At 31.8% G+C, this 24,057-nt stretch overlaps 1 protein-coding gene across 2 annotated transcripts; it reads right to left on the bottom strand.

The window, feature by feature from the left end:
• Window positions 1–10,864: 10,864 nt before the first annotated feature.
• LOC128394719 (cGMP-specific 3',5'-cyclic phosphodiesterase-like) lies at window positions 10,865–23,179 on the bottom strand. Of its 2 annotated transcripts, XM_053355075.1 has the most exons (16): window positions 22,194–23,179; window positions 19,416–19,780; window positions 14,454–14,612; window positions 14,181–14,270; window positions 13,898–14,044; window positions 13,759–13,820; window positions 13,640–13,700; window positions 12,775–12,993; window positions 12,548–12,691; window positions 12,339–12,485; window positions 12,159–12,266; window positions 11,987–12,096; window positions 11,817–11,904; window positions 11,645–11,745; window positions 11,267–11,564; window positions 10,865–11,157 (listed from the first exon to the last, which is right to left on the bottom strand). In XM_053355075.1, the coding sequence occupies exons 1-16, from the start codon at window positions 22,771–22,773 to the stop codon at window positions 11,029–11,031; spliced, it is 2,808 nt and encodes a 935-aa protein (XP_053211050.1). In that variant the 5' UTR covers window positions 22,774–23,179; the 3' UTR covers window positions 10,865–11,028. The 2 variants fall into 2 exon arrangements, with proteins under 2 accessions (XP_053211050.1, XP_053211051.1); XM_053355076.1 differs by lacking the exons at window positions 13,640–13,700; window positions 13,759–13,820; window positions 13,898–14,044.
• Between the last annotated feature and the right edge of the window lie 878 nt (window positions 23,180–24,057).

The raw sequence follows: 24,057 nt of genomic DNA, 5'->3' as shown, positions 1-24,057 counted from the left end.
AACCGACAAATACACAAATACCGCACAAATACCACGAAAATCAAAAGCTGACGAAAATGAAAACAGCTGATTGCAATGTTTTCATTCAAAAAGTTTTTTTAATGCTTATTTAGCTTTTGGATTTAGATTTTAAAGTATTTTATAATTGTGATTCTACATTAAAATTTAACAAATCAGCAATAAGATTAGTGTTGATTCTCAAGCTAGAGGTAAGAATTAATTTACCATTGATAGATAATTTGAATTTACAAATGTTTTTTTATTACAAAATTTCAGATGATTTTGAGGATACACACATGGAAGTTCTAGAACTATTACAGAATGGAAATCTTGTTAATACCATGGTACTGTGTGATCCAGAAGTTAATGTGCCTTATCTTCTAAAGAAAAGAGGAAACGATTATCGGATCGACCCTTGGGTGTGGTTCATTGGACCTACAAGGAAACTGAAGGAGGATATTAAAAAAAGCTTCAGCTATGTTTTGATTGGAAAAGAAGCCGGGAAAAATGTTACATCAACAAAGTTTAAGAGGCTAATTTATACGATGGACGGTAAGTTTCTTGTTTTCTTTTTTTAATCCCAGTCAACACCAGTCAACGAAAGTTGCGCCCTAATACTCTTTTATCGTCTATTCTCATCTAAATTTTGTAATTATTTTTTTGACCAAGTATTGAAAATGTAGTTGTGGTCTATGAAGGTGATAAAACATTAGCAATCAAACGACCACATGGAAATGCAAAGAAAGAGAGGCCTTTCATTCGCATTGCTAAGGATACAATTGATTTGGTTAAGAGCAAGAACAGTGCTGGATCGAAAAAGTTTGATAATAGGAACGGTGTTGAGCCTCGATGAGTTTTATGGAGGCTACATTCTTGGTAAATCGGAACTAGAAAATGAAGTACACTTTTATCAAGTTCTTCCTGATCTTGTCATTATACTTGGAAGCAGAACTGCCGTTGAGTTGACAAATCGTATATTCTCTCAAGGCGAAAGAGAAAAACAAATTTTAAGTTATGACACAACATTCAATCTTGGTAATTATTACGTATCAATTTTATGTGCGAGAAATACTGAGCTTGTTGGTGATCCAAATTTTCCCCTTGTGGCTATGATTCACGACAAGAAGCATGAAGGAGTCCACAATTTTTTTTGGAACAACTTCGTCAACAAGAAGTTAAAAATCACGAAACATATTCCCATTGTTACTGATCGAGAAAAGTCGATCGTGAATGCTATAAAGTCATCTGGGTACTTATCAAACCATCTTTTTTGCTATAATCATATCGTCCAGATATTCAGATACCCTTCTTAATAATATTAAAGACTTTAACGGAGTTAATAGCGAAGTCGGTGAATGGATTGAAGAATTCGAACAAATCACCGAAGCTGCTGGATTAGACGATATTGACCGTTTCCGACGATTACCTTTATATTTAAAAGGACCAGCGAAAGATTGGTATACCGGGAGTATACGTTCTAAACCGATTGGTCAAAGACCAACAACTTACGATGACCTAAAAGCAAAGTTAATCTTAGCTTTTAAAAAGACCTCGTTCCGAAGAAATACACTAAGAATGAGAATCGAAAACAAAAAACAATCTGAAAGTCAAGATGTTCGATCATACATATTTGAGATGATAGGCTTGTGTGCAAAACTTGATGCTAATATGGAATTGGAAGAAAAAATTCAATATATTAAAAATGGATTGTTACCCGGAATACTGAATTATATTGCGTTGACCAAAGTTAATTCTTTGGATGAAATGAAAAATCTGGCCGAAGAGGCTGAGTTTTATTATCAAAAGAACAAATTCGACCAACATCGGAATATGAGACCGAGACAAGGAAGTTTTGATGAGAAATTGGTAACATCGAATCCAAATTCGAACACCTATTTCTACAATAGAAGAAGATACCCTGGTTACAATTTTAACAACCAATTTCAACAACAAAATCCACAAAGTTTTCAAGCTTTCCATAATCAATTTCAGCAACAAAATTTACACGGTTTCAACAATCAATTTCAACCACGTAATAGCTTCCAACAGAATTATACGAACTACAATGATCAGAGTCAACCGATACAATTTCAAAAGAATAATACAAATTTAAATAATCAAGGACAGAATAATCAATTCCAACATCAGCAGAACACACAAGGTTTTCAAGCTTTTAACAATCAATTCCAACAACAACAAAACCCACAAGGTTTTCATAATACATTTAGACCTCAGCGAAATCCGCAAGGTTATAGAAACAAATCGCGCCCTCAAAATAATCAAGCACAATATCAACAACAAGATTTTAATAACCAACAAATTCCAAACTATCAACAAGGTTATAATTTTGCTTCCTATGATCAAAATCAACCGTCGACGTCTCAACCTTTCGATCCAAATGAGATCTATTGTTACTATTGTAAGGAACCAGGACATTACAAATCAAATTGTCAAAAATTAATACAAAAATATAATCAAAATAGAGATAACCAAAATAAACGAAACTTTGTAATAACGCAAGAAAACCAACACGAAGTTGAAGAGCCGTATAATATGGAACCTGAAACGGACGATTGGACCCCTCAAATTACTAGTGCTTCTAGAACAATAAATATCGTGGTTACCAACCTAGAGGCAGAAAAAAATCGACTGATAATAATTGAAGTATTGGTTAATGGTCAAAAAATGAAAGCAATGGTTGACACTGGGGCCGAGCTATCAGTCATGACTTTGAAAGCGATATCCAAGCTTGACGTTGAGATAAAAAGATACACTGGTCCACCCACGACCGCTGCGGATAATAAGCCAATCAAACCTGTGGGACAGGCTAAAGTAGACATTAATGTAGCCGATGGCGTGAGTAATGTAAACATTAAATCCAATGTGATGGTGATCAGTGAATTACCAGCTGATGTTGACCTATTGATTGGTCAAGACATATCAGAACTTGCTGACTTGATAATTAATGTAAAAGAAAAGAAAATTTTTATTGCTTCAATCCCAAACGATTATGAATCTGATACTAAAATTTTAACCGAAACTGGAGAACAACTTTTAATAATGAACTTAAATTTTGAAAAATCACTTGAACCAATTTCGATTCTCGAACTCAACGTTGGAAAATTGAAGAAAGAAGATCAAGATCGATTTCAGAATTTGGTAAATAAACATAGAAATGTTTTTGCTGTTTCCGACCATGAATTATCAACAACTGAACTGTACGAACATAAAATTGACACTGGTGATGAGCCACCGATACACGCAAATCCTTACCGTCAGTCCATTGCATTGAGAGAGAAGTCGCAAGAAATTATAAACAATTTACTCGAATGTGGGTTCATCCGACCATCTTTCTCTCCTTGGGCATCACCTGTAGTAATTGTACCAAAAAAAACTGGGGAATTAAGATTCTGTGTTGATTACCGCAAACTCAATGCTATAACAAAACGGGATGTATACCCAATCCAAGATATATCATTGTCTTTAGATTCTTTGGCAGGAGCGAAAATATTTAGTTCATTGGATCTACGTTCTGGTTATTATCAAATTAAAGTCGCTCAAGAAGATATTGCAAAAACAGCATTTATCACAACAGAGGGAATATGGGAATTTGTTCGAATGCCATTTGGACTTGTAAACGCACCTGCAACCTTTTGTCGAACAATGAATACAGTATTCTCTGGGATGAGATATTCTAAAGTTCTTGTTTACTTGGATGATATTGTCGTATTTTCGAAAACAATCGAGGAACACTTCGATGATCTACAACAGGTTTTTACTAGATTATTCGAAACAACTTAAAACTAAAACCAAGTAAATGCCATTTTTTCCAAACCAAAATATTGTATCTGGGCTTCATCGTTGACGAAAATGGTCAACGGCCTGATCCAGATAAAGTGTCGGCTATTAAACTTGCTCCTCAACCAAAAACAATAACCGAAATAAGATCATTTGTTGGACTTTGCTCTTACTATCGTAGACATGTCCAAGATTTTTCTAAAATTGCTGAACCTCTAACAAGATTAACGAGGAATAATGTCCGATTTCTTTGGACAGAAGAACAAGAAAAATCTTTTCAGTTATTAAAAGGTTTATTGATGTCTGATCAAATTTTATTACATTTTGATCCAACACAACCTACTCAACTCCGTACAGATGCTTCTGACGTTGGATTAGGAGCGATTCTACTTCAAAAGTCTGGAGAAACCAGACTTTCAGACCAGTCGCTTATGCTAGTAGACTCCTTAGAGGAGCGGAAAAAATTATGGAATCGCCGATCGAGAATGTTTGGCTATAATCTTTGCTGTTGAAAAATTTCGACAATATCTTGAAGGAATTTACTTCGAAATTTACACTGACAACTGCGCTCTTTGTTTTCTTAAGTCAAAAGCTAAATTACCCCCAAGATTAATGAGATACACTCTCTTGCTACAAGAATTTAACTTCGACGTCCTTTATAAGAGTGGGGCAGCCCACAGAGACGTTGATTGTCTCTCTCGTTTCCCAATCGACACTTCAGTTAATGAGATCACACACCCTTTAGAGACTAGAATACTAGTCGTCAATATCGCTGCTTTAGTACAAGACGAACAAAGTGAATCAATTGCTATTGCTCAAAAAGAAGACCGATGGATAAATGTGATAATTGATCAACTGAAAAATTGGTCGAAATTATCAAAACGAGCACAGAGAAGATTAAACAAATATCATCTGGAAGATAACATATTATACAGAAAAATGAGAGGAAAATATCGAGAATATTTTACTCTTGTAATACCAAACAAATTAAGATTAGATATTTGTAAAAGGTACCATGATGATGCCACCGCCGGTCATGGAGGTATACAAAAAACATTCGCAAATATTTCACAGAAATATTATTGGCCCAGAATGTCCAGTTTCATTTCAAAATATGTTAGGACCTGCGAAAGCTGTCAATTAGTTAAAATTGAACACATGTTACCCAAGGGCCTACTCAGTCCAATAATAACCACAAGACCATTCGAAAAAGTTGGCATTGATTTTGTTGGGCCATTTAAAGATTCTGCCCCTGGTGGTGAAAGATACATAATAGTTTTCGTCGATTTATTTACTAAATATGCTGAAACTGAAAAAACAATTGATTGCAGTGGCTATTTTTCTCATGGAAAAAATAATCCTCAGACATGGAGCACCAGAAATGTTGATTTCTGACAGGGGAACTGGGTTCCTCAACAATGTTATCGCTGGACTAACGTGGCGGTTAAATATGAAACATGTTCATTCCACTGCATACCATCCGAAAACTAATGGTCAAGTTGAAAAAGTTAATGGATTAATTACGAATATTATAACTCATTACACAAAAGAAAAGCCTCACGAATGGCATAGTTATTTGTCACTCGCTACCTTTTGTTATAATATTTCAAACAATAAAACTCTTGGTTGTTCTCCTTATTTTATGTTACATGCAAGAGAACCAATCATGCCGAATGACTTTAACGATATTCCTAAGACAAAATATCGCGACCTGAAAGACTATGATAAATTGTTACGCGACGAATGGCCAAAAATGAGAGCATTGGCAAGACAATATGCTGAACACGAAAAAGGAAAACAAAAAATTGAATATGATAATAATCATCGTGATGTTCAATTTAAAATCGGTGATTTAGTACTTGTTCAGATCCTCCCAAAACCCCAAAAGTTTTCCCAAGCTTACCGTGGACCCTATAAGGTTACACGAAAAATCGGAAACAATAGTTATTTTGTTAACGATTCAAGTTTCGAACCTTACAATGTAGAACGACTAAAGAAATACGAACCGCGGAATCTTCGAGATTTAGATGTGCCTGACCCTTTTGCAGACTTGGTCGATTCGGAAGCTTCAACTGAACCTGAATCGACAGCGGAAGAAATGTCAGAGGAAGAGATAATTGATGGTGTCTCTCAAAAACGTAAATTAATTACAAGAAAAAGTAAACAACTTAACTCTTTAACCCACAAGAAAAAGTTTTCGCGGTTAAGTTGTATATTCACATCATTATTACTCATTTCATTTCATGTGCAAGCAAAAATGAACTTCGTTCCTTCCAGCGATTATGTGTTGAATTATTTAGACACCAAAGTGGAAATTGGACGCTCTGATGTCCAACACATACTTGTTGTTTTTGACCCATGTGAGGCTCTCTTCCCTAATGTCTCATATTCAGCTGATGAACCAAAAGGAACAAATAAAAGATCACTAACTCAAGAATGTTTCTATGATGCGACTGTAACTAAGTTTGGTTACAAAAACGAAACAATAGATGGATTTCAATCTATGAACCAACATCAATGTCCACCTACAAAAGAGTTTTGCAAATTTTATCCTTACTCTTGCATTACCCTGATGAAATTCTTAAAAAAGAAACTAAACAACAAAGCGCCAAATATTCAAAATGATTATGCTGATTATAATGAAACGGAAACTTTTATTGATACAACAGACTCACAGGCAGCTCAAACCTCAAAAAAGGCAGAAATAGTATCATCACTGAAACGAAAATGTAAAACCATGTACGAGGAACATTTCATCAGACCCGTCAAAAACCTGTGTAAAGAATACAAACAAACTCGAAAGAGAGGTGTCTTTTTAGCCTCTTCCTTAATATTCGTTGGAGTATCGCTAGTTGTGCCATCAATCGTCCAGATTTGGAGTGGAGAAAAAACTTCAATTTATAGAAGCGAGGTCTCATCCGTCCGTAATGATATTCTAAGAACAGTTAATACTACGAGATTCAATGATGAATCAATTTCAAAAGTTGTTAGCAATATAACAAAAAATATTCATACTATTGTCGAGAGTTTAGAAAAATTAGAAATGAGAGTGAATAGATTGGAAGAAGTAATGTCAACACTATTTGTCGATTTTATTGAACTTATCCAACGGTTTACTCACATCTCTAGATCAATTAATGGTTTCAAAAATACTGGAACTCTGAATGAATTTTATAATTCATTGAAACTGGATCCACCTTGCAAAAATCGATGCCCGATTCTTAGAACAAAGACATTCAGTTGTAATTACAATAATGATAATTCAATAACTCTTGACTATAGTGTACCAATCATAAGCGAAAACAAAACTTTCGTTGAAATCGAAACATTCAACAAATTGATTAAACCCGTTAATCAATCTTACTGTATGGTGGAATATATTGGACCAAAAACATTCTTGTTAGATTTATACACGAAACAATTGTGTCCGGTACAAACTAACAAAATCAAAGCTGTATCTGCTCCAGCCCCAACCGATGAATACTTTCATTGTGATGAAGCTGAGACTTTGCAAGAAACGAATGCTTATTGGAAAATTTCTGATTGCTCACCTACGAAGCCAAAACTTTCATTTTCTCAAGTAATCTTTGGCTACAAAAACATTCATATTTTTTGTATCAATCGAAATATAACGATCGATGGAAAAAATTATACTTGTCCAAATAATCCATTTATCTTGTCCCCATCAGAATCATTTTCTGTTGGAAATTTTAATTGGACAAAAGATCGACTTCAACTCAAGCAACAATATACATTTGATATAAAAGAAAAAGCATTAAGATATTTAGAAACTGATGTCCCTGCTTTTGAAATTGAGATTGTGGACATGCAAGAGATTGAATTACAACAAGTTAAATTGGAAGCTAAAAGTGAATATACGTATTCATTTTTGTATTGGCTGGAAAAGAATTGGTTCTCTTTCATATTTCTCTGTGTCTTAATTCCGACTATGTTATACATATTGTGTATTAACCATTTAAAAGCCCGTTCGGTGTATATACCAGTAGCGCCGACAATACAATCTCCACAATTAATTTCAGCATTCTAATCATTTTAACCAACAATCATCATCATTATTATGTTTTATCTAATCACTTTATTATCTTACTAATCGGTTATTTTATTTCTTTATTATTATTACTTCTTCCTTAATAAAAATTTCCATAGTTATTTGGAAATTTAGGTTATTAAAAAAAACAACAAAAACAAACAAACATTCGTTCAAAATGAACCGTTGGCCGAAAAATTTGACGAAAGGAACCGAATTCAAAACAAGCGATTTAACCCAGTGGCATTCGTGAAATCAAAAGAACAAGCAAAAGAGAAGAAAAAGGTCGTACACGTTAGTTGGAAGGTACCGTCACGATGGTTAGAGTCGGAAAATATCCGACCAGAATATTTCCATTTCAAATATCCATACAATCGAGAAAGAAATTATAGATATTTCACGACTGATCCTTCTTTCTCTAAATTCGTAAAATTGACGATACAAGCCCTAGGATTCTCTACTCTGATCGAAATGAGAAGTAAATTGCTTGAGGAAATGAATATTGCAAGACTGCCGAGCAAGGAACGAATTAATATTGGATATCGTCATTGTACCGGTTGTTATGGTAAAGATCACAAGCGAGATCAGTGCAGAGTTTGTTCTTACTGTTTGGAATTGGGGCATATGAGAACAGTGTGCCCAGAAAACCCCAAAAGGGATAAAACTATTACACCAATTGCGGGAAATCTCGGAGAATCGAATAGCGTTGGACGTAAATGTTTCACGGTCTACGAAGGTAAACCCTGGTTCAGGAGAAATCATGAGTTCAATCCACAGTATTTGGCTCTATTAAAACCAATTGGACCCCCCGATGAGAAGATTCAAACGGTTGCTGTCGACGCTGAAGGTTATGGTGGTGGAAGAACAGTCGGTTGTGTTAATGTAGTTGGATGGGTTGGTTGTAATAAAGGTCAATGTCATGACCTTTACTTCGCGTCTATTAAAAATTGGACAAGAATGAAAGATCCGAAAACAGCAATCACCGGTATTCAGATTGAGGATTTTGCTGATGGAGTTCCTTTAACTAATGTTCAATCGAGACTAAAGGAGATCCTGGCTCATAAGAGAGTAATCGTTCATGGTGGAAATGATCTAGAACATCTAGGAATAGATCAAGAATTTATTTTTCATTATGGAGTTAAGGTTGTCGATACTGCAACGATGTTCAATCAATCGTTGGATAAACAACCGATTGCTCTTTCTAAATTGGTAAAATTCTTCTCTATAAAGTTTTGGAATCGTGATAATTCTAAATCGTTAATTCAAGGCCATAGTTCCGAAAGGGACGCTCGCGCAACCATCAAGTGTTATGAGAAGGCAACAAAGTTATTATTAACTCACGGAAAGTTACCCACGAAAGCGGAAATAGAAGAATTCAATTCGTGCGATAAAAACTGGAAAAACTGGCAAAAAGAAACTGAACCATCTTCAGTTATTCGTCATCACCGTATTCCGGAATTAGAAGGTCTCGATTTATATGCCTTGACCTCAGATGAGAAAGCTTTCCATCAACTATTTGTGTTCCCAGTTGAACCTATTGAACAAAGATCATATACCCCCGTTTCGACATGGAATTGGTCCGGTTTATAATCAAATATATTATATATACATTGAAATTATTGGTGTTGGTAAACAAAAAAAATACAAAATTAATTGAAAAATCACTTAGACAATTAGTTATTATTGTCAAAAGTCACAAAAACAAATTTTTAATTAACGCAAACCAAATCATCTCAATCAATTTACAACTTAAAAGTTATAATCATTATATTTTCTTTAAAATTTTCTATGTATTCCTTGGTAATCGCAAATGGAACAACCTAACTGCAACCTTCGATATGGAATTGGAACTGAGTCGTTTGAATCGTTATTATCGTAAAAGGGACTTTACGAGGATGGCCGCCGGAAGATGTCTTGGTAACTTCGACCAGGTGGATAAACAAGTTTATCCACCTGGTACCGTCATCATCATTAACCAAATTTTTCCCCTTTCTCTCTCCCTTCTTCCTCGCTCCCTCGTCCTTATCTTCATCCTCATCCTCCATTTTTCTTTTTGGAAAAGGAAAAAGGCCAGTTGGCAATGTCCCTTCAATGTTTTAAGTTTAAAATTTGTATGTCATTTTTGTAATATATTGGTTTTATATTATTTTGTGGTCATTTGTTTTTAATTAAATACTCATTGTTTGTGCGATAAGTTTTAATATTGAGATATTACGGAAACACTCTCTCTCTCTCTCTCTCTCTCTCTCTCTCTCTTCTTTCTCTTTCTTTAAAATCATTTTTAACAACAATGCAACTGTTAAACAATACTAATATTTGAAGGATACGAAAAGAAGCAAAAGTCAAAAGAAAGAGAAAAGAAAGAGAAAATTTGAAAAAATTATAACTTTTGACCCTCGACCTTTACAACAATCGTTCTATTTTTTGTTGGTGCGGAATTTGAAAAGCTTTCGAATAAGGGTCTCGGTGTCTCTGTAGCACATCAGGTTCTTTCTCAATGTTTGCATCAAAAAACGTGAATCGTATTAATTGTGTGATTAATTAACAATGTTAATTTAATTGTTGATTTTGATTGTTGATTGTTGATTTTGATTGTGGGCAACAATCAATCAGTAGGGTTAGATAATTGACCTTAAATGATGCTGATTCTGTAAATTAAATAATTAAAATTAATAGATAAAGATTAAAGTCTAATCAAATTAAGACTTGATTTAATTGGTTCCTTTTCGGAATTTTCCTAAATTGGTTATATTTCCATGGAAGTGAATTAATTGGAATTCATATTCCGTGTATCCAATCGGAATTAACTATTTAGTGAAATTCTGGCTATTCCCTATCTCTTTGTTTTCTATCGCTGAAGCTGAATCTTTGAATGAAACATTTATTTTTATGATAACAAAATTATTGAAAAACTTTAAATCACAAATTGATACTCCACATTGTTCCAGGTCCTGAGTATAAAAAATTTAGAATAGAACTAAGTTCTTAATTGAATCGTGAAGGAAGACAGTTCAACAATTTAATTATTGATATAAAATGAAAACAACTTTAATATCAATCATAACAACTATTTGCAACTAGAGTATAGTATCCATAAATTGTGCAAAGGATTCGAAAATGAAGAGTAAGAGAAAATGGTCAATAAATATTAGGAAGCGAGTTTTTTGTCACAGCTCATTTGCTCATTGTCGTGAAAGATCAAAATCCTCATCACTCTTATCCACCGATGATTGAATTTTAAACCACCGAGTACGATTTGCAAGACATCCTTTATATAACGGATTGAGAGGAGGCCAGCAATCACTCAGGATCTAAATAGTATTTATACAAGATGAGAACAAAATTTTGTATTTATATTTTTCTCTTGTGGTCTTTTTCTAATGAAACGCTTGTACGATTGGTTGATTGCGCTGAACTTACTGAATAAATTGGAAGACAAATTGTATCAATAAACGTTACTTGCATAACTGGGAATTCATGCTTCCTATCCCTATCCATCATGGCAATCGGCTGGGAATTGAGTTGATTTTTCTCCAAGTCTCCTTGTTGGAAAAATTCATCTGCTACAAGTTGAGCAATTCGACATTGAATTGACCAAGGTTTGCATATTGCTGAAACATCACAAGCAGTCATAAGCATTCCGGCTAAAATTGTTTTATTATTACCGATCCATTCAGTTGATTTATTTGAAACCAAGTCCTTGAATTTATCTCGTTTACTAAGAGTGGGAAATTGCAATGAAATAAAAAAAACTAGGTAAACAATTAAATATTCAATTTGAATGTTTGTCCATCTTACTTGAAATATTGTGCAAGATCTGTTGATAAAATACAAGACTCGATCAGGCTGACAACGGATTTGTACTCCTCTGGTGATAAAGCTTGAAGTATATTGTTACCCTGTCGAAAAAAAATAATTTTTTGCTCAGGTTAATTGTTGATAATTTGTTGTTTTCTTTCTGTTAATTTACCTCACTATTAAGTATCATTATGCATTGATCAAAGTGATGATGCTCCATAGTTGATGTACTGTAAAGAGTTGCTAATGGAGAGTCAATCCTATTGGAAGAACAATAATTTATAAATCGCTCTGAGCTATTGAAATTATATGACTGAGTTGAAAATAAGATAACTACTTTACTTTGACTGAAATGAGTTGTTGGTTCCTCGATGGTCCAAATCGTGACATAAACATGCAACAATTAAAGCCAAAATATCAAGTTGATTCATAATCTTTTCCATTCCTCCAGTCTAATTGAATAACAACTAACCATTAGTAAAATTGTATTTCAACGATCAAGCAACAAATTTACCGTTAAAATTGTGTACATGGTTTGAGTCACGTTGAATGAATGTCTCCAATTGTGATAAATTACTGGGCGATAATTTTTCTTAACACTTAATAACCATCGACATAGAACCTTAATCAACGATGAGAAGATTAAATTAGATGAGATTTAAATATCAAAATTAACAGATGAATGATTGATCACCTTGTAAGGTATTTGAAATCTATTAATTAGTCCTAATTCCATGAAAATTCTGAGTGTGGCCAAACATGTATCCGTTTCCGATAAATTGAAATCGCTGAAAGAAAAACTATCCAATCCATAATACTGAACACTTTCAACTTTCATAGACTAGAAAACAAAGAAATAAATTACTTAGAGCTCAGTGATTAACGATCAGAACTAATTCTCACAGTTAAGTTGTTTGTCTCCTCGATTGATGAGGATGCATGATAAGATAAAACCTCCAAGGCCACTTTTTGCTTAGCCATTAACTTGATCGCTTTTTCATACATTTGCGTTTTATGAATTCCTAATCCACAGAATATCGAAAAAGCCTAAAAATCCAAGTGAAAAAAAGTTTGCAGAATTTTTCGCTAAAAAATCTATTATAGCAATAAGTTCGATATATGTTACGAACCTCGAGTGTGGATATATCAACGTCGGTAAATAAATCACCAGCCGTTTTATTAATCATCTGAGCGACACCAATAACAATACCAGATGAGTTAAGAATTGGAATTGATAAAATCGCTCGAGCTCCTTTCAAAGATGTGGATGCACTTCCGTTTCCAGAACTATCATAATTATCAATTTCCATAAAATCATCACAGTTTTTAATGCAATTCCGATTCGATGTCTGAATGGATTATGGAGGATAAAGTATTGAATATTAACATTTGTTATCGATACATAATAGAATCTGTTTTATCATCATATTCAGTAGGAATCAAATTTAATAAAAGTATTATAACCCGAATATACATTAGATTTCTTTAAAGATATTATCAATTTCCTATTGACAAGTTTTCTTTTATTGAGATTGAGAAAGAAAAATAAACTTGAATTTTATGATTAAGAAATGAATCCATGAGTTCATGGCGATATGATGTTCTGATACCATGATAGTATTTGTTGCTCTAGAAATCTATAGTTATTCATTTCTGAAAGAACTTCTCTTTTCTTAGTTCTCCTTTTCCAATGGATATGAAAAGCTACTCCTGGAGGTTTTTTCTATTTGGAAGGAAAGAAATTTAAAATTCAAAAATTTATCAGTCTCTTTCTTTCACCCAATTCGATATTCAAGTTGATAATATGATCCAAGATCTGTTTAACTGTGAATAAATGAACTTAATATGTCAGAAAAATTTTATCTCGATTTCGTTTTTCTATCCATATTAAATGATATGACAATAAAAAAATTCTAAGGATTTTAAAAACTTTTTTGACTCTGATGTTTGGATAAAAGTTGAATATTATCATTGATCTACCTACAGAAAACTTACCTGGCCAGAAAGTAATACTTTGTGTGCAAGTTTCAAATAGATATCATGAGTTTCACCAAGCCTGAAATCAGAATTGAATTTTATTGTCAATCAATTTAAAACTGACCAATAATGATTACCTGAGCTTGTGAAAATTATCATCTCCAGAGGAAGATTCAAATATTGAGCTGATTGATTGTCTCTGAAGAAAATAAATAAGATCAGAATTATTGAGCCACAATTTGAAAGTTTGTTTGGCCAGTTCTCATTAAATCTCACCTTTTCTTCGAGTGAGTCAATATCAACCAGGTAAACTCTTGACCTTTCACATGGTAAAAGTCCTTGAGCTTGGATCATTATCTTATTGATCAGAGCTTCAAGACTAGAGGTTTCCTCGAAAATGGATCGTGCTAAATTCAGCAGAAGCTAAAATATGAATCGAAGTTGCAAATAAAATTGTTGGACAGATTCTATTAATAAAAATCTTTCTTCAGGTCCCAAAAAACAATTTCATTGAATTTAATTGTTTACATTGGTAAAAGTTATTGAGTTATTATTTTACCTGATTACGTTTATATTCCTGAACAGAAAGTTCAAATAGTTGAGCATTTTGAATCCCGATTCCACAGAAAGTTAAATACTTTTTGAAATCCTGTAGATAAATGATTACAATAATTCAGAATTTTTGATATAAACTTTTTGAGTTTACAAGGAACTTTAAATTCAATCATGATATTAAATCTTTTGTTCAATAATTGATCGTTTTACTTTATGAGATTTTCTTGAATTTATTGTGAATTCTTTTTCCATTAAGTTATTATCATGATAACTGTACCTCAACATCCTGTTGGCTGAACCAGGATCCATCTGGTAGCTTATTTATACATTGAGCCACTCCAATAACATCTCCACGTCCGTTGAGAATTGGTAAACAAAGAATGGATTTGGTTCGATAACCGGTCACTGAATCAACCTCCTTGTTGAATCGATGATCCTGGTGAGAATGATAGATGAAAGAATAACAACTTTCAATTCAATTCTTTTCAAATTTCAGCGATGAATTTCAAATAAATACACAGGGAATTAGTTGTTCGTTTATTTTATTAGTACTTGTATTAACCAAATATCAATACATAACGTGTTTCGAACAACTAAGTTCAACGTAGTTTTTTTCATTGGAAAAATGCGGTGATTTCCCTCGATTCTCGACATCTTATCATCAATCTAAGCTTTTCTTTTGAATTAAATCGATATGTTACATTTATTTCAGTGGGTGTTCAGATAATCGATCGAAAAACATTCTGATCACGTCAAGCCTTGAAAACCTTTAGAACAAATGGCTTAAGCAGAAAGAATCAATTTCATCATTTTAGAAAATTTAGCTTTTGCACTAATTTGAATACGAACCTAAATTCTGTGAAGATGATCGTCTTCTTTCTTTGAGAGAGAGAGAGAGAGAGAGAGAGAGAGAGAGAGAGAGTCTGGTGTAACTCGAAACTTAAGTAACTTGTAATACAATTGAAGGTAAAAGGATTATATTCTAAAAGAAAAAGACAATTTGTACTGTGCAAGTTTGATGAATTAATCCGCTTTAAATGATCGTTCTAAACATAAAACATTGTCCTTGAATCCAAATACTGAGTATTCAGCTTAAGATTTATACATAATACATGTGCATTGTTATCAATTTTCAAGATAAAAAAACTTACTCGTAATAAGAATAAAAGTATCATGCAAAATGATACAACTTTTCATATACATGTAAAAGCTGGACTCAATCATTAGTACAAATATTTATAAATAGTTATTAAAAAGTTTGATTTCAGACAATCTGAAGATAAATTATCGTTTGAATAAGATACAGTTCAACTCTGTTTCCAACTTATATTTATAGAAATTGCGGGAAATTTATCGATGATATTTACTATTATCAACTTTTAATTTGATGGGAGTGAAATTTTTATAAAAAATCTAATTTCTTATGATAAAGAACATGTTTATCACTATAAAAGTTTTTTGATTCTAGTGAAAGTTCTGAATTAATATCTGAAATTTTCAAGTAATTCATCAAAGTCATGATACAATCAGGTTTAAGAATCAGCCGATTCACGAGATAAACAATTAGATGGATGTTGAACTTAAAGATAATCAATTATCTACGATGGGTAGATAAAACACTCATGATCGGTTAAATTCACAATTGACTGAGTTTCCTGTTATTACCTAAACTTAGATGACAAGATGATAATTGATCATTTTGATGATTATTATGAACGGTGATAAGCATCATCCTCATCATGGTGATTCAAATGAAGATTCTGATGTTGGTTATTAGTATTAATAATAAGTGAAAAAAACTATTAACATAATAATAGTCAATAATGAAATTAAACATGACAAAGCTCATCTTCCATCTCATCACACACATAATCTCACCTTGTCCACACCCACTCAATCATCCACAAAAAAATATTACTCTTAATCCTAAGTATTAATAACTAGACTAATAATTCATTTGGATTTCTCATTCCTTATCTTCTTTATCCATGAGTTGGAAATCCTGGTGAACATTTAAATAAACAGAATACATCATGATCAAAAAGATGGATAATAAAAATGTTATCGATTTTTTATTCCAATGTCTTTATCTTAAAGACAAACCTCACATGGTAAACACCAGGAAATAACAAAAAAAAACATTCATTATTATCATACGAAGTTTTCAATATTAATCTGTTTCTCTCGATGTTTTTAGCATTTCTCTTTCTTAATTGTCGTTATGATATTCATGAGACAGAAGGAAAAACTTAATATTGAACTTGAATAAAATAATTTCCATCAGAAGATGCTGATAAAGGTAAATTGTTTAATAATGAGAAAAAAAGAGGAAAAAAGTTTCGAGTTCTAATAAGATCTCTTTTCTTGGTAAAACAAAAAATTCTCATCGAGCAAATGATAATAATAAATACATCATGAAAATTGTCGGAATTCCTTGGATCGTTCAGATAGCTATCATTAGAGAAATAGAAATGAATATCTATGAATTAATGAATATCATTATTGTCATGGTAAGAAATGAGAATAATTTTTTCCTCTCCACTTCGAATATTCTGAACATCAACCATGAAAAGCTCATTTGAATATACACTTTGATGTGGAGATGAAAAAAGTATCAAATGTAATACAATTACCATTGAAAAAATCTCTTAATCTCTTAATTCTCTTGGTGACTCGAAGAGGATTGGGTGAAAGAAGGTAAATAAATTAAAGAAACCAGGATAAAAAGTAATAGCAAAATAACATGAGAGGCAAAAAATCGAGTAGATTGTGAACCAGGGTTGAAATTGAATGGAAAGTAATCAGAATAATGATGATTGAACTACAGGGTATTCATGGGTTATTATAATATCAATTTAATTCTGTGTCTATGTGTATCTGTAATAATAATAGTTGAAATTACCATGATCATTGGATTTCGTGATACCTTAGATCCATGAACATCATAAAAAGATTCAATGTATTATAAGTTTGGATTTAGTGTATATTGATTGATGGTAAAGTTAACTTTTGGCTTTTCTGTTCATGATCAAGTTCAGAATCCCAGAATAATAATATCTTCTGAATAATACAACTGATTGAGTAAAAATGAAACATGATATTACTTCTGGTTCTGTGTTGATAAGATATATACCCAACCCTTTGAATCCTCCCTGATAATCAATCATGAATATTGTTTTTCTACTCATACTGTAGATGAAGATTTCATCAGTTGATGATCAACTAAAATTGAAAAATTAAATAATCCAATAGAAAAGTAAACAAGAAATATTATATAATCACCAAGAAATCAGATCAGTCATGATGATTATTTATTCAGCTTTTGATTATGCATCATGAGGATGCCTGGAACATGATTACTTCGAACCACCAACATGATATTATTAGTTATCAGAAATATAAGTAAACATGAACTGCAATGATATCATATAATCAAATGTATTAATAATATGTTTTCATCCATAATAATACAAGGTAAATATTTATTGGAAAAAGTGAATCAAGAGTAATCATGTTTCAGGGTGTTAATTATTAACTCAATGAAAAGAAGGCTTGAAATTTTGGTTCCATGTCATAATTGGATGATATTGATCGGAATAGTTATTGAAATTTTTATTATTAGGAAGGGAAAAATTCTGAGAATTTAGACTCATAAGAGATAATATAATGAACGAAAATGAAAAAAAAACGTAATCAAGAAATTTGAGTCTCAAGATAATTAATATCACAAGAATATCAGCATTAATATTATGCCCTGAACACATTAAGTTTCAGCATCATGTTAGAAACGATATAATCTTGATCATTATCACTCAGAACTCTAATTTAATCTCCACAAAATTGTGAAAGTAAATCTTATGGAGAAAGTGAAAATTTTTATCATGGATTAATCAAGGATTAGTTTCAGATGAACAATTTACTAATTGCTGTTTATTTAATAGAAGCTTTTGTTATTTGTCAGTTTGATTGTTTTCCAATTTACTCTAATCAAAATGATTAACATTCAATTGGTTCAATTTTATTTATTCATAGTTTTTTTTCTGGTGTAAACATGTTAGTCTTGTAATATTTACACTCCATCCTACCATCACCAATTTCATCCACCACCCACTTTCAGACAAACATTTTACTAAACAAAATGCTAGACAAATTTACCAAGAGAATTGTTGTTTACCATTATTATTAAAATAATCGAATATCAAGGTAACTGAATTGAATTTTCAATCGAGATATAAAAATTCTCGTTATTTTTGAAATAACAATCGTTTACTATTTTCACCATTGAAATTGAATGAGATTTTCAGAATTGAAAAGAGTGAGACAAGGCAGTGTTTAAATCTTTCTGAAAGTTTAATCGAACGAAAAATTTTCAAATATTAGAACTTTAATTCGATGAGGGCAAAACTAAAGTTTCTAATACCTAATATTTACTTTTCTGCTTTCTTAACTGTCGTTCTCTCTCTCTATTCTCGTATTTATCTTAAAGTCTCTTCCGGATTCTGATTGATCCGAGCAAAATTCTGGTTGACTTCAACTCTGTTCCATGTAACCTTTTCCCCTGAAATTTAGGTTACACTCGGTTAGATCTTGCTTCAAGTGTGAATGAGAAGCAAAAAAGACAAAAAAGAAATCAAAGTAATCCTAGATTTTCGGGTTTTCTCTTTCTCGTCTTTCTTTTTTTTCCACTCCCTAATCTTGAGCATCTCCCTCAACTTCATCATCATATTCATCCTTCATTTTGAACAGATAATGTTATCAAAACATTATTTCCATCACAAGGGATGAGGATGTTAAATGGTAACAAAAAAAAGTATTAGCAATGATATTTTTATTGTTTAAGTTTCCATCATGTCATAACTTAATATCGACAGAATCCTGAATCCTCATGTAAACAAAAATAAATTACACTGAACATACCCCGAAGGTATTAATGCTAATATAAACTTGTAATAGAAAACATTGTAATTTCTAGATTATCATGTAAATCATGGTAATCGTCAGAAGATGTTTCTAATCAGAATTTTTGAAGTTTGACAAAATTATCCTTCTTTTAACATTTTTTTTATCATGAATAATATTCAAAAAGTAAGATGGTTCTCTGAATTCTAAGAATTAATAAAAAGTGAAATTTATAAATCTTTTTATTAGCAAAATTATAATAGCAAAAGTTAATTTCATTCTAATGATATTTATGGATAATAAAATGTCTCGAGATTGTTTTTTTTTTGCTTCTTCATACCTCATATGCATTCCTTAGGTTGACCACATCTTTGTGTTGTGCAACATGTCCAGCTATTCCCAAGCCGAATGGAATTGGTGAGATTTTCGAATAATGTTCCGCCGCGGAAAGAGCATCTTCCATGATGGAATTGGGTGTTACATCGAAAAGTTTTGGAACCAGGAAGCGTTTCTCTCTCCCCCCTCGAGCCAAGAATAAGGAGCCACGGTCAGAATTTATGAGAATGCAAACATTGACCAATATCTTATGGCAAAGAGTATTAATGTCCAGCTCATTTGAAATATCTCGAATCAATTCCATGAGTAAATCCTCTTCAGATAAATTTCTTAATTGTTCCCTTAATTCATTTCGAGATAACTGATCAGCTGAAAATTAAGATACATTGGGGTGTGGTTAAGACAAGAGGTGTGAAGAAAAAATTCAGCAAAACAATTAGTTCAATGTTATCATAATATCATCACATTTACCGTTATCATATTCTATTTTTTTCAGACATTAATGACTTGGATTCATCAGATTATCAATGAAAATCAATTACAGCACAGTTTAATCAAGCAAAAATAATTATCTTATTAATGATTTTTACAATTAAATTCACTGAATTTAAATTAACTGATTAACTTTTCAAGTGAACATGTTATATAAGATTGCCTGATTGAATCTCTCAAAATATTTTTTTCAATTCTAGGATGTAATCACTTCTCGTTCTGGTGTTAACATGAAAATTGGATCATAAAATTAATTCAAAAATTCTGATTCCTACATGACTTTTTTGGTAGTTTTCATGAAGACGAGGTGAAAGTTCAGTTACAAACATGGCTGGCCCATGAAAACATTGTTTATTATTTTTACTGTTCCCTTATGGATAAATCAACTTAGTCGATTTTGCTTTTATTTTCATTTTATTTGTCTTTCTCCTTCCTCGAGACAATTTGTCCAAAATTTTCATGTCAATCTAATACCATCATTCTCATGAATACAGCTTTGAATTACAACCAACCGTCTTCAGGGAATTTTCTATCTTGTTTCATTATGTTACCAGAATAGAAATAGAAACGAATTTTTTTCTCACCATTATCCTACTTTTCTCTTTTCTCTATTAGTCTTTCAAGATTCAGATTCAGACGAGAGTTGGTTTCATAAAATTGATCAGTTATCTACTCTTATAGCTAATTATTAATAACTTATCTTTATCCAATAATGATTCGTAACAAGGATAAAGTCTTATGCTAACATACATAAAATGTGTATTTTTTTAGTTTTTTATTCATTTTTTGAAAAAATTTTCATCATTAAAGTTACACAAACTTTGAAACCATGATGATAATCATTCAACAAAAAGTTCTGGCTCTAATTGTTTACCAACTTTGAATATAATTCCAACTGAATAACAGAAAAATAATTACCATGAATGATAAATGGTAAGGGAAATGAAAATATATTATAATTAATTTCTGAGAGAGATGAATTAAATTTCATATACCAGAATTTTAATTACATTCAGCTGATCTAATTGCTAATTGTCCTCTTGATAATCACCTTTGAGTCGCATTAAAAACTTACAATCGTCATCATCAAAGATAATATATAACTGTCTTTATAATCAACATTGAAAATCAACTATTGGTTTCAAAATGTTAATCATCATTTCCGTTTCCGTTTGACTTTTACCATTGTTCATTTGATATACAAATCATCTAACATTTTGGAAAACAATTGAATCAATTATTCACAAATAAAATTACTAACCATTAATAAATTATATTAATGGCTCAAAAATGATTAATAAGGCAAATTGATTGATTATAATCAATTGAAAACGAATAATTAATCAATATTAATGATGTTTAACAATAATGATTAACTATCAAGTTGATTTGATTATATAATAACAATAATGGTTTTATTAACTTCTGATAATCAACATAACAGTAGCTATCATATGATAATCATCTTGTTATTATAAATAATAATAAAATGATGAGCGATGATCTTGATTCCAGAATAAATTGTTGGTTAAATTAATTCAATTCCCTATTGAAAATCATGATGATAACAATGGTGATTCTTGTTGACAGATAACCTTGAAAATTATCAACCATATGATAATCAACATCATCAACTTCATCCAAAGTAAATGAAGATGAAGACAGAATATCTTAATAAAAAAAAAGTTCTTATCATTATCATGGAAATCAGGATAATCTTATTCGCTTCTCTCAATGAGAAGATAATGAGCAAGATGAAAGATGAAAAAACTCTTTGGTGTTTACATGAACAGTCACTTTCTTTCTCTTTCTCTTACTTTTTCATCTTTCTTTTTTTTTTATTACCATGAACGAGGACGAGATCAAGATGCTGATGCTGTTGTAGTTGTGGTGGTTTTTTGGGTGATGACTGAGATGAAAGAATTGATCCTAAAAATAAAATGATCCCATGAAAGCTTCATGATAGACTCACATGGTCTTTCTCATTCAGAGTTCTCAGATTTTCTTTTCATGTCAACCTTACAATTTATATTCTGGTCTCTTTCATCGTCTCATTTTTTTCTCAGGTTCATTTTTCATCGATAATCATTTGAAATCATCAAAGTCGTGAATCAGTAAACGTCATAGAGAATCAATCATATGTTCATATAAAAAAAAAGATGATTGATTATCATTGAGATTTTTTTGTTGTTATTTTGATGATTGTGATTAAATATTTTACTGATAATCAATAAATTGACGTTGATTGTGATATAATAAAAGGGAAATAAAATGATTCTCTCGTATTTACCTTCGTTAATATTTAAACTTGGTCGGTGTGATTTTCTGGTTCCTTCAATTATATCCTGAAATAATTCAGATGTAACTGAATTACGTCCTTGTTTGGTCATTTCAACATATGATTCAGCTAGAATATCATCATCCACCCCCTTTTTATCATCTTCCACCTCTACTTTTCCACTAACCCCCTTTCTTTCATCATCATTACTCCCACTCTCTTCTTTAACATCATTATTTTTATCATCATTTCCTATTCTTGATAATAATTCATTAGAATTCTGAGATAATGGTGATAATGGTTCACATGATGATACTGTTTTAATGATGCTTGATGATGATGATGATGATGATGATAAAGTTAACGATCTTTTTTGTTGAGATGAGACTTGATTGTTATCAGTAAGAGCTTGACCATTGTCCATTGTTGATATCTTAATCACCTTATCGGCTTGTAATGAGCTAATCAATTGATTTAACTGCACTGGTTTTAAATTACTTGTCAACCAATGTTTAATATAATCTGGATGTTGTCTCAAATAATTATCAACAGTTTGCCTGCCATCAAGGGTTGACTGTTCACTTCCCTCCATTTTTAATATTAATTATTAAACTTTAATTGTTGTCACAGAATTCAACTATTTAACTTGTATATTTTTGTCACGTTGCATAATTTATATCAGCACACTAATTGTTGGAATGACAATCAGTTAAAACAATGTTTCACATTTTAATCATGTGTTGATCGTGTTAGGATGTTGATGGATTGCCATTGATAACATTTTCGCAGAGATCAACTGTTTACCTTCATTGACAATTTCATTGGTTTAAATTTTTCTCTTTTCTTCTTTCACTTGTTTACAATTCACTGACAATTTACAATTTAATCATAATAATGAAAACTTTTCTCATATTTTACTGAATAAATCAGAGGGAAGACTTAAGAAGATGATGAAGATGAGATGTCTGATGAGAGTGTAAGATAGAATGAAGAGAAAAGAATAAGCCATGAAATTCAGGCTCTTTTTCCCCCCCCTCTCTCTCTCTCTCTCTCTCTCTCTTTATTAGTCTCCGATTTCATTCATGAGGCTGCGTATTTTTTTCACTCTCTTAATCTATGTAACTTTTTCTGTCTATTTTGTCTTTCTCTCTCTTTCTCTCTCTTTCTCTCTGGCCTCTTCTTATCATTTGAGTCTCTTTCTCTTTTTTCCATCTCAGTTATCTGATTGAGCTCCATGACAATCACTAATAACTTTCTAGTTTGATAATTATCAGTTTTAAACGATGTAGTTTGATTTTCATTCTTTATTAATACATTGTAAGTATATTGTGGTTTTTTTTCTTAGCCAATGTGAATATTAAAGCTCTTCTCAGTAACTTTCGCCAAGTTATCAAAAGGTTTAGTCGAGTTCCTATTTGATTTAGTCAGCCTCATAGATGGCAGAAATTTTCTTAATTCTTTTTCAATGAATTGTGGAGAGTATCAATTTATTTGGCCAAGTTCTCAGAACAATTAGTGAAGTATAACATGAATCTGATTAAAGATTTAATTGTTTTGGTTTCTGGAGTTTCCCTCAAACTAGTTACTAATTTTTATGATAGATGGAGACTCATTTCTAAATTTTTCACTTATCTGATTCGTAACAAAGGGCATAGTAATGGGTAAGATAACCTTAACAGTTGGAAGTGGAGCTAAGTTAGAGGCCGTAATATTGAAGTGTTTTGCGGTCAAGGAGTGTGGACCTGCTAGACTAACTACCAGTTGAGGCCAGGATTTTTCGTTACTCTGACACAGCATCCATTTGGTTGGATCGATTCACCCACTAACCTGGTTTCTTTCGCGTTGGTACAATTCTGATTAGAGAGTTTGATAGGGT

This window comes from Panonychus citri, unplaced genomic scaffold (assembly GCF_014898815.1).
Source record: "Panonychus citri isolate SS breed McGregor unplaced genomic scaffold, ASM1489881v1 Contig00140, whole genome shotgun sequence".
Lineage (NCBI taxonomy): Eukaryota > Metazoa > Arthropoda > Arachnida > Trombidiformes > Tetranychidae > Panonychus > Panonychus citri.
The sequence above is the reverse complement of the archived record's forward strand: the minus strand, read 5'-3'. Positions and strand labels throughout refer to the sequence as shown.